The sequence below is a fragment of the Mus caroli genome, chromosome 12, assembly GCF_900094665.2.
Source record: "Mus caroli chromosome 12, CAROLI_EIJ_v1.1, whole genome shotgun sequence".
NCBI lineage: Eukaryota > Metazoa > Chordata > Mammalia > Rodentia > Muridae > Mus > Mus caroli.
In genome coordinates this window covers 13,413,265-13,425,074 of record NC_034581.1, presented here as the reverse complement: position 1 = coordinate 13,425,074, position 11,810 = coordinate 13,413,265, and the positions used below count along the sequence as shown (strand labels likewise).

Below are 11,810 nucleotides of genomic sequence, written 5' to 3'. Positions count from 1 at the left end.
ACACACACACACAAACACACACACACACACACACAGAAAGGCATAGAAAGCATCTCATCATAGAAGCTGCAGTGTGGCACCGTGTGTCCCACAGTGTATCCCTCTGTCCACACATCTTCACTTGCAGATGTTCATCGCAATGAGTCATTGCTCTGATTGGAGATCTCTGGCTCCTGTGACACATCAGTATTGAATCCTCATTGGGACCCCCTCCTGGTTATCATACTGTTGCTCTGTGTCATGGAGATCCTGCAGCTTTGGAACAGCAGGACTGGCCCTTTCATGTGTCCCAACCATCTGCAAATGATAAAGATTTTGGAGTGGGCCAATTCAGAGCCCTGGGTCTGGGCCCAGGTGGTAACTGAGGTGGTTAGCACTGTCAGCTCTCCCTTCTTTGCACCTCCAGGGAGAGCTCTCCAGCACTGCTCCAGCTAGACCACCCAGTGCTGACATGGGCAGGAGGCAGGCTCTGCTCTCCTGCCCTGGTGCCCTCTGGGCAGGCCCATGTGCTCCCACTCCTCCAGAGCCAGCTCCACTGTGCTGCCCAGCCAAGGCTTGTGGCCCATTCTCCCTAGGGCTGCAGCCTTCAAGGGCCTGGGCTAGTTCTCCTGCCCTCTTACCCTTAGGGCTGGATCATCCCTGCCTTCACTATTAGGACGACTATGCTGCCCAGTTGAGATGCAGGGCCAGCTCGCCTGAGTGCTACCGCCAGTGAAAGGGTGGGGCTAGTAAGGCATTTTCTTAATTAGTGATTGATGGGGAGGGCCCAGGCCATTATGTATGGTGTGATCCCTGGGCAGGAAGTCCTGGGTTCTAAAACATAAAAGGCTGAGGGCTGGAGAGTGGCTCAGTCGCACAGATAGCTCAGCTCACTGGGTGCTCTTCCAGAGGTCCTGAGTTCAATTCCCAGCAACTACATGGTGGCTCACAACCATCTATAATATGGTCTGATGCCCTCTTCTGGCATGCAGGTATACATGCAGATAGAGCACTCATATACATAAACTAAATAAATAAATCTTTTTAAAAAGATAGCAGGCTGAGTAAGCCATGGGGAGCAAGCCAGTACCCCTCCATGGCTTCTGCATCAGTTGCTATCTACAGGTTTTAGCCCTGTTTGAGTCCCTGCCCTTACTTCCTTCAGCGATAGAATACGATATGAAAGTGGACGCCAAATAATCCATTTCCTTCCCTACTTGCTTTGGTCATGATATTCCATCACAGCGATTAGAAACCCTAAGATGTCTTCTCTTCCTGCCCCTGGTCTCTCGTCCCTTCGTCTGGGACCCTGAGTTTTCCACCAGGGGGCAGCACAGGGTCTTGCTCCAGTTCACCAGCTCTGCGGAACACCGAGCACTCACAGCTTTCGGAGACCCAGCAGACACTGTCCCGTTCTCCCGCCCAGGGGAAGAGCTGGGCAAAGCACCTACGATCTGCACCCCACCGAGTGGCTCAGAAGTCTTCGGAGGGCGCACAGTGGGTCCGCCCCTTCCGCATGCGCACTTGGGAGTCTCCTGTTCCCTGGGCGACAGTCAACACAAGCAGGGTTGCAAAATACAGCTGGGCGCAGATGCTGCCCGAGCCTGGAGAGTTTTTGTCCCCCATCAGTCACTCTCTCTGAGCTCGAAATCCGGTGAGGGACGATGCGGGAGCACCTTGTGCAGGTTGTCCTGGATTAAGACAGAGAGTCTCAACCAGTCTTTCTCTTTTCTCTCCCTCTCCTGATTCTCCAGTCCCCCATGGGCAGCCAACATCGTGGGCTACCAGGAACCACATCAGCTGGGTACCAACCGCCCCCTACCAGGCAGCTTGCCTCAATTTCCGCGGCCCTGGGGGATGGCCCTGCTGCAAGCAGGGCTCTCGCCGGTGGTTGCCAGGGGACCCCAGCCCTGGGTGTGCAACAGGACCAGCTGTGGAGGGAGCTTGTGGAAGCCGAAGCACGAGGCCAGCGGCGTTGGTGAGTGTCCTGCCCCCGCTACCCTTCTCCCCGAATCTCTCACATCTCCATCCTCCTTGGGGGTCTGAGAAAGTGCAGAGGAAAGAGTTCAGAATATATGGAAAGATCAGAGGGGGAGAACGTGGAAGTAGGGTGTGAGAGAGGCCAGCCTAGGCCCAGACTGTGACTGAAGCAGCTAGGGCCTCATTCCCAACAGATAGCTGGGAATATAGGTATAGACAGGGCTCTGGTCCCATCTCCGGCCACACAACAATCTCTCTGTCCCTCCTCTTCTGGGAGGAAGCTGGCAGCTGGAAGCCATGGCACTGTCTGGGGCGGGACTCTGGCCTGGGTCTGGAGGTGGGGGTGGGGAGCCTCCTTTCTGGTTTCATTCAGTGAAGGATACCAGGGGAAGCCCGGTAGGTTTGCCCAGAGTTCCAAGGGGGCCTCGCTTCCCGGACCCCAAGAGAAGTAGGTAGACTAGGCAAGTATGATGACTCAGAGCTGTACGCCCAGTGTGAGTTTGAAGTTAGTAAGACAAAACCAAAGACTGTGGAGTGGCTGAAGCCCAATGGGAAGGAAGATGGCTACTGAGCAACCACTCAAAACTTTGAAAAGTCTAGATGAAGGCTTTCCAAATGCACACGCCGGTGGCTGCATTTTTAGTTTCTTTTCGCCCCTCCTTTAGTCTGGCGGTCAGACTCAAGGTGGCAGCAGTCACTCCATCAAGGAGCTCATTCACATAAACATAAGCACATGTCAGAATTTTCTTCTTCAGGGCAGAGTAATATTCTATTCCATGAAAATTATATATATATATATATATATATATATATATATATATATAAAACATTTTCTTCTCTATTTCAACTCTCATCATTTTCACATGTTGGCTGTTGTTAGTGTCACAGCAAACAGAGGAGAGCAGATTTCCCTTTGAGACCTGGCTTCCCATTTTTCAGATAAAATTTTCAGAAGTGGAATCAGAAACCTGTTCTAGTTTTGTTGGGAGGGACTCTCCTGCTGTTTTTCACAATGGCTGCCCTACTTTGCATTTCCATTAACAGTGTACAAGGACTCCAAGTTCTCCCCAACCCTGCTGATGCTCACTGGTTGTTTTGGTGCCTCCGTCCATCTAATTAGATGGTTAGAAACACAACCCTAGGCTAGCAACTGGTGATAGTATTGGAGTGGAGTTGTCAAGCTGTCAATCAGACACTGTCACTAGCGAGATAGAAATGGGATTAGAGGGTGCTCCCTATTGCTTTAGAATTGCTTCCAGGTAGCTGGGGTGTCCCTGGGATATCTGGCAGAATCCACCCCCTGTGTTGGTTGTGGTGTGAGGACACAGGAGAGATGCAGGGCATTCACTCTCCTCCTAACATGGCCTTTGTGGGGGAGCACTATTGCCCCCAAAAGACTTCATTAAAATATGTAAACTTGGTACTAGAGTGATGCCTCAACGGTTAAGATCACTTGTTCTTACAGAAGACCCAGGTTCAGTTGCTTGAACCCACATCTAGCGGCTCATGACTGCCCACAACACCAGGTTTAAGGAATCTAGCACCCTCTTTTGGTCACCACAGGTACTGCACACACAGTATGCAGTGCACATACAGACACATGTGCATTCTTTAAAAATTTGTAATATGTAAAGCTGAGCCCTAACATGGCGTTTTAGTTTCTTTTCTATTCCTATGATAAAACATCATACTAAGGCAGCTTATAAAAAAGTATTTAATTTGGGGCTCGTGGTTCCAGAGGGATAGAATCTATGATCATCATGGTGGAAAACATGGCAGCAGACAGTCAGGCAAGTTGCTGGAGAAGTAGCTGAGAGCTCACATCTTTATCCATAAGCACAAGGCAGTGAGAGCCAACTGGGAATGGCATGGGCTTCTGAAGCCTCAAAGCCAACCCAGTGATACACCTCCTCCAACAAGGCCACACCTCCTAATCCTTCCCAAACAGGCCCACCAACTGGGACTAGGAACGGTTCACATAGATAAACATATAGGAACTATTCCCATTCTAACCATCACAAATGTTGATGACCCAAGGCCATAATCCCAGCACTGGGAAGGTAGAGGCAGGAGAGCTCAAAGGTCAAGGCTGCCTGGTTTAGCAGTGTGCACCTTTAATCCCAGCACTCAGCAGCAGAGGCAGAGGCAACCTGGTCTACATAGAAAGTTCCAGGCCAGCAGGACCACAGTAATACCTCATCTCAAGTTTAAAAAGAGGAGGAGGAAGAGGAGGAGGAGGAGGAGAGGAAGAGGAAGAGGAAGAAGAAGGAGGAGGGGAGAGGATAAGAAGGAGGAGGGGGAGGAGGAGGAGGAGGAGGAGGAGGAGGAGGAGGAGAAGGAGGAGGAGGAGGAGGGGGAGGAGGTGGTGCTGGCCAAGGTCATCATCGGCTACATCTTGAGTCCTGAGCTAACCTGGACTAAAACAAAGGAACAAATAAGGAGCACGTAAACTTGAAGTGCTAAACACACCTGTAGTAAGAAGAATGTGTGGAAATGACAAAAACAAGAGAGAAAAAGTAGCCGGTCACTCTGTGCCACTCCGTAAGTAAAGCGTGGGCACTTGACATTTATTGTGGTTTCAGAGCATTTTAATTCCACCATGGTAATATAAAGATTTAAAGGCATAGTGGAAGTCAATTTTCAGGATATTCCATAAAACAAACAAACAAGATACAATTGATCTGGAAAGATGGCTCACGGACTGCCCTTCCAAAGGACCTGGGTTCAATTCCCAGCACCCACATAACAGTTCACAGCTGTCAGTATTTCTAGTCCTAGGGGATCTGACACCCTCGCACAGACATATACGTGGGCATTAAAAACAAACCAACAAAACCCCTCACAATCCCATGCTTTCCTTTCCAGGGCTGAGAATTGGGGTTTCCTGAAAGACTATGACCCTCTGGTAAGACAGCACCCCCACCCCCAGAAAACTGCTTTCAGTGTGGACAGCCATTCTTTCTTCATTTAACTAATTTTTTTGAGGACCTACTCTGGGCTCTGGCAGAATAGAAGTGTTGTTTTAAGTAACTAGGGGTCTAGTGGAAAAGAAAGTATTTATAAGGAACATTTAGGACAAAAGTACCCAGTATTTGTTAATTTTATTAAAGATGTATTTTCACTGGGGGGTAGTAGCTCATGCCTTTAATCCCAGCACTTGGAGGATAGACATAAATGGATCTGAGGTTGAGACCAGCCTGGTGTATGTAGAGAATTCCGGATAGCCAGGGCTATGCAGAGAAACCCCGTCTCAAAAAAAGCAACCAACTAACCAACTAAAGATCTGTTTTTCTTTTCTTTTTTTCTCTTTTTTTTGGGGGGGCGGGGGGTATGTATATTGTGCATTTCTGTGTGGATGTGCTTGTATATACAGTTGTAGGAGAGAAGGGGCAAGCTGAAGAGACAGTTTTTCATAATATGGATGCTAAGAACTGAATTAGCATTTGGAAGTGTGAGCCTTACCCCTTAGTGGCTGAGCTATCTCTCCAGCTCTGCTCGTCTTAATAAAAATAAGCCAAGTGAGCCAGTTGTGGTGATTCTCACCTTTAATCCCGGCACTTTGGAGGCAGAGGCAGGCAGATCACTGTAGCATTAAGGCAGGTCTGTTCTGAATAACAAGTCACAGGTCAGCCAGGGCTGCAGAGTGAGACCTCAACTCGTGACTTATTTACTGCTTCGACTTCTCCCCTATAAGGAGTCTGCTGTGGGTAGGAATGTGTGCCCAAGTCCCCTGAAGACATCTCAGGACAATGGCCCTGAGTCTATATCTCTTGTCCACCCTCCACTCTGACTGAAGTGGATGTTGTCGCAATCCCTTCTCGCTCCCATCCTGGGTTCCAGGTCCAGATTGGGATATGAGAATCCAAGAACACCTTAAACATAGCGCTCGGCTGCTTCTTCATCCCATGAGGTGTGTGACCTGGTTTGTCTCCTCCCCTCAGGGAAATAAGAAGGAGCCTCAGGAGCTGCCTGCCAGTGTGCCCTTCTTCTCAGATACCTTCCCCTGCTCTACCAACCGGGAGGTGGGCAGCAGGGTGGACACGCCCCTGGGGAAAGCCCTCGGCCACATGGACTTCTTCTTTGTGGAAGGCACTCGGAAGAGGAAGCCAGATGATGAGCTGCAGCCAGTGTAGTCTCGGGGCTGGCCACAGCAGGTGGGTATGGAGTGGACGAAGCCCAGGGAGCCTTCACACGTGCTCTTCACTCAGTCCCACACTGGAATCCTGCATGAGGTCCCTCCCAGGACCACGGAATTTCAGCTCTTCCAGTTCAGGACCCGGAGATTCTGGAAAGGGAGCGCAGAGTTGAGTTTGGGAGCATGTTTAATGAGTTCAGTCTGACCGCATAACCATGAGGTTGCCTACAGCTTCTACCTTGGTCTGTCTGTGGGTACTGGGGTACCTAGGACATGTCTGTGCACAAAGGTGTCCTTGGAGGCCAGAGAAAACACTGGATCCCCGGGAACTAGAGTTAGAGATGGCTGTGAGCCACTGTGTGCGTGTGCATGCTGGGGATGGAGCCTAGATCCTTTGCAAGTGCTTTTAACTGCTGAGCCATCTCTCCAGCCCCAGTCTTGACTTATCTTTCTTGCTCCTAGACTTCCACTTGAATAGAAATAGCTGTTTGGGAGGCAGGGGGTGTGCTAGGTAGAGTAATGCAAAGTATGCTCATGCCAGATAATCATGTTACACCTGTGCTGAGCCCCTAACAGTTACCTCTGTACCTATCCAACCCAAGGCAGGCACTTGATGGCCATGTGATACTGCCACCGTATGACCTTGGCTCCTTCAGGCATGGGTCCAGGGCCCCTGCACTGGCTCCCAAGCCTAGAAGCACAGCCACTTAAGATGTTGTAGCATTTCAGCCCAGATCACCTTCATAGATATTTTTGTCACTATCCACAAAGTCTAGAAGCCACATCAAACATTTTGACTAGCCTGGTCAATTCTCTGTGATGTGTGGTCAAGGCAGTAATACCCCTCCAGGCCTCTGTCTCCATAGTTAGAGGATGGACAGGGGAGGGGAAGAGACAGATCTCAAGGACATCACAGGGGCTGCTCTTCTGCAGAGCACATTGATAGCAGGGACCATACAGCGCAACTCTCCACCTCCTTTCCCTTGCACAGGCCTTGGCTGCAACAGCACACCGGAATATCTTGTCTATGTGTCTCCCAGTTTCTTGGACCAACAGGTTCCCGGCTGGGCTGGCCAACAGGCCCAGGCTGCTCAGCACCAGAGAGTGCCAGGGCCAGCTGAACCGAGAGAGCCTGCAGGAGACTACGGCATACAGTGTCTGCTTTACTCTGGAGGCCACAGCCAGCCCCACACACCCTCTACCTCTGCCTCATCTTCAGACTCTCCAAGAAAGTGCCTGCTTCTGACCTCCACTGTCACATCCACAGGCTGAGGGGATGGAGACGGAGGGTCCAGCCACCACTGTCTTCTTTCTCTGGATCCAGAACAAGGAAATCTAGACGAGCCGGTGGCACCAAACCTCCACATCATCACTGGAAAAGTCTAGGGAGCATCGTCCAGGACAGTCAAACAGGGCAGCGCAGAGCCCACAGGCTGGGTGGCACCAGGGGACAAGAACGGATTAGGCAGGAAGGGCCATGGCAGAGGATCTCCCTTCAGTTCTAACCACTGCTTTTTTGAGAGTCCCTGCCTCCCTCTGCTCTATGACAGAAGCTGCCCATCTACTCCAGTGATAAAGGCACTGAGTGGCCTTTAGGCCTCTTCCTGTACTAGAAATGATGAGGCAGTGTAGGAGGGACACATGAGCCAGCCTGAGTGTGGGACAGTGATAGGCAGCCTGTTTTGGTTGAATGAGGCTTCAGTAGAGACCCAGTAGAGAACTCTACAAGGGACAGAAAAGTGAGCCATGTTCCCAGAACCAGGTGTATGAAACCACAGAGCTCCCAACTTCATAATTCTGTGACTATCAGTCAGGCAGACAATGTCTCAAGCTTCTGGGATTCTGGCTAGACTCCACCTCCACAAGTTACCTGACTATAGCCAGGTATGCTCCTCCCCACAGTTACCTGGCAACAGCAAGATAGCCCAGCCCACTATAAAAGGAGCTGCTTGGCCCCTCCTTGTTCTCTTTAAGCTCTCACCTTTCTTTCTTTCTTTCTTTCTTTCTTTCTTTCTTTCTTTCTTTCTTTCTTTCTTTCTTAGATTTATTAATTAGTATAAGTTCACTGTAGCTGTCTTCAAACGCACCAGAAGAGGGTATCAGATCTCATTATGGGTGGTTGTGAGCCACCATGTGGTTGCTGGGATTTGAACTCAGTACCTTTGGAAGAGCAGTCGGTGCTCTTACCCACTGAACCATCTCTCCAGCCCAAGCTCTCACCTTTCTTACTCTCTAGCACTCCTCTCTTTCCTTTCCCCCCTCTCTCCACGTGGACATGGCCACCCTCTCTCTTTCTATCTTCTCTTTTTCCCCTGCCTTTCTACAATAAAGCTCTAAAACCATAGACTGTCTCTGATCATCAAGGCCCGCCATGCTTGAATGATGGGATAGGCTTTTTCCTAATGAGCTGAATCTAACCTCCTGCCGGAAGGTCTTCCTGCCACTCCAGCCACAAACCAGACCAAGGACTCTCACCCCTGTGGGAACCATCAAGCGCCCTCTCCCCTGCCCTCTCCTCCTTTCGACCCCAGAGCTGACTGAGCCACCTGGGGCCCCCATTTGTTCTCAGCTTCTCCACGGTATTTAGCGTGGGATGCCAGAGGCTGGGAACCTGGTGCCTAACTAAGATTGTCCCTTGTCCACCACCCACCAAGCTGAGGTCAGTGGCTTCACATAGCCAGACACCCACCCGGGGCCTCGTGGAAAGCATGCAGCAGTCCTCCGAGTCCGCTGCCCAGAGCACCTGAACTCTGGCAGGACGCGGGTTCTCTCCCCTCTTTCCCACACCCCCACATCTGAGAGGTGTCTACCCACCACACTTAGGACAATGTGGATACCAAACAGAAAGAAAGTAGGAAGCTAGGCCTAGCTTGGCTCTACACCTCTACACCTTTGACTAATGTGCACACACAAACACACGTACACACAAGTAATAATTACATTTTTTTGATACCAAACTCTTGTGGACTATAGAATAAAGAGCAGAAAATCCCCATCTAACATAGTCACAGCTAATTTAGGTATGGATTAATAAAGACCACAGAAACCTCTAGTTAGAGATTCATGGAAAACCCCATCAGTAGAGGGGTGGCTGACACAATGTACCTTCCAAAGTGTCACTCTGGAGACATCAACCGTGTACCCAGGAGCCCTCCCACCAGACAGATAATAAAGGATCGTGACCTGAGAGCCACCAGGAAAGGACAGAGACACATCCTTGTCACTTCATGAATGACAAAGGAGCCAAGGCAGTGACCCAGGTTAAAGGCTACAGTCCCAAACTTTGCCAAAGGGACTGTAGAGAATGCGATATAAGTGTCAGGTGACAGATGGACAACGTGCTGCATCCATGTCATAGGGAGGGGGGCAATCACACTGTGGCTGTTTACACAACCCTTCTTCAGCTGAGCGGGCTCATCTAACTACATATGGGGTCTGCGAAAGTAAGTGTTCTGGACACATGATAACTGAAGATTCATTCAAAATCAACACAGAACTACCCCAGGTTGTCTGCCAGTGCAGCTCAGGGTTTTACCATGTGACTTCACTGCAGCTGTGGCTCTGAACACACAGTGTGCATGTTTTGTACTTAGCAGGCTTTTACACCACACAACCTCAAGAGATGCTGCCTGAAGCACTATACACAAGCACATACATGCACACATGTGCACACATACATACACATGTGCGCACACACACACACAATTGCTGCTCTACTTGACTTAATGTTCTTTATTCTTTTTTTTATATGAGTACACGGTAGCTGTCTTCAGACACACCAGAAGAGGGCATCAGATCCCATTACAGATGGTTGTGAGCCATCATGTGGTTGCTGGGATTTGAACTCAGGACCTCTGGAAGAGCAGTCAGTGCTCTTAACCCCTGAGCCATCTCTCCAGTCCTTCAAGTTTCATTTTTTAAAAATGAATTTGGGTTGCAATTAGAAAAGCTCCCAACAATTTTAAATGTCCTTAAATGTGCTGTGTCATTTTATATTACTTATTTATATAAAAGGGAATTCTGTGTATTGAGGATTATAAAATCAAAATGTCAGGGGACTGGAGAGACGGCTCAGGGTGAAGAGTCCTGGTAGGTCTTCCGGAGGACTAGGGCTTCGTTCCCGGCACCCACAGAGTGGCTCATGATTATAACCCCAGTTCCAGTGAGTCCAGTGTCCTCTCCTGGCCTCTGTGGGCACCAGGCATGTATGAGGTGCCCAAACTTATATGCAGGAAAGCAACCACATAAAAATAAAATAAAAATTTCAGTCAACTCTGAAAAATGTTGAAAATGTACTATTTTCTGTCCTATCATATACTCAGCCAAGATTTAATTTATTATGTAAAAATGACACCACCATCTCGGTATGCATATCTGCTTTTATTGTTGTAATAAATTGTAAACTTAAGTGTAAACCAAAGAATTATTTTTTTTTTAAAAAAGTATTTAATTTTTTTATCTGCAAGTGTTCTATTTGTACACATTTTTTTTAAGTTCAAGGATTTTTTTTTTTTTTTGAGTTTGAGAAAAACAGGGCAGGCAAACTATAAATCTTGGAAAAGGAAACCATGTCCTTTGTTTAGTTAAGTAGCCACGTGGCAGACAAGCAGCCAGTGTGGTGAGGGGAGCGTGGGGAGCCTCTGGGAAGTAAGGGAACAAAAGCATCTGGGAATGCATCCTTCAGCAAGAGACAGAGATGGAAAAGACACAGGACAGGTGTCCAGGCTGGCTCTGCAAGCTACACCCGATCACATGGTGTTCATGGCTCTATATCCAGCGTCGCATAGAACTTTCTCAGTTGAGATGGGCTGTGAGTGGAACGAGTTTAAGAAGTCCTGGTGTGGAACAAACACCTTTGTTCCCAGGATCGGTGCTGGGCACAGCCCACTGGCCAGTAGCTTATGTGCAGCAATAAGTATGGACAGGTAAGCCATATGTAAATAGAACTATCAGCTATTGGCTAGCCTACAGGTTTAGGGGATTGTTTGAGTACATGGGATGTGAGATCCTTTTATGTTAGCATTTACCCTCAAAATGGAACAATTGCAACTTTGTAAGATGGAGTCACAGGACAAAGCTGCTTGCTTACACAATATGGAGTAACTCGGCAGAACTGGCTGGCTGGGATCCCCATTCTTGTCTACTTTTCTTAGGAGCAGAATTGTCTACTGATGAGCAACATAGCTAAAATATGGCTCAAGTGTGTGTGTGCGCTTGATGAAGACTGGAGGCAGGTGTGCTGGTTTACAGCACAGAATTAGTGTTCTGCCTCATAACCTACTGATCTCCAGAGGTAGGGAAAATGACCCCCCCCCCCGTTCCAGTCTCGTGCCTAAAGGGTGTCCAGGTTTCCTCCCCGTTGTTGTTTCTCCTGCGGAGATATACAGAGGTGCCAACTCTCCCCAGGTAGGGCTCCAACAGCCCAAAGAATCAATCCCATCATGTGCAGCTTTGGTCAACAATGCATCCATTGGGATTGTTAACTGGACTGTAAGTGATACAGGCACCGCACCACCCAGCATGGGTGATGACTCAGGAAAGAAAACTGCATCAGTAACTGCAGTCAGGTTGTCAGCCTCCCACTCCCTCCCCCAAAGCTACTGTTTACAGTTTATAAGCACTACAGGAGAGGGACCTCATGACACTCCCACTACACTCACCTTCCAAGGGCATGCTATGGGCCCTGAGCTCTCCAGCCAGCGATCACAGTTGCCCT

General features: G+C 49.1%; 1 protein-coding gene across 1 annotated transcript; it reads left to right on the top strand.

The window, feature by feature from the left end:
• Positions 1-1,739: 1,739 nt before the first annotated feature.
• C12H2orf50 (chromosome 12 C2orf50 homolog) lies at positions 1,740-6,092 on the top strand. The gene is made up of 3 exons (XM_021178545.1): positions 1,740-1,957; positions 4,825-4,864; positions 5,901-6,092. Exons 1-3 carry the CDS (start codon positions 1,740-1,742, stop codon positions 6,090-6,092), a joined length of 450 nt encoding a protein of 149 aa, XP_021034204.1.
• Positions 6,093-11,810: the final 5,718 nt, after the last annotated feature.

Bases quoted from the DNA above. Each gene is read 5' to 3' on its own strand.
- C12H2orf50 (XM_021178545.1), top strand. From the start codon at position 1,740: ATGGGCAGCCAACATCGTGGGCTACCAGGAACCACATCAGCTGGGTAC. The intron at 1,958-4,824 runs GTGAGTGTCCTG...TTTCCTTTCCAG, and splicing joins GCACGAGGCCAGCGGCGTTG to GGCTGAGAATTGGGGTTTCC. The intron at 4,865-5,900 runs GTAAGACAGCAC...TCCTCCCCTCAG, and splicing joins TGAAAGACTATGACCCTCTG to GGAAATAAGAAGGAGCCTCA.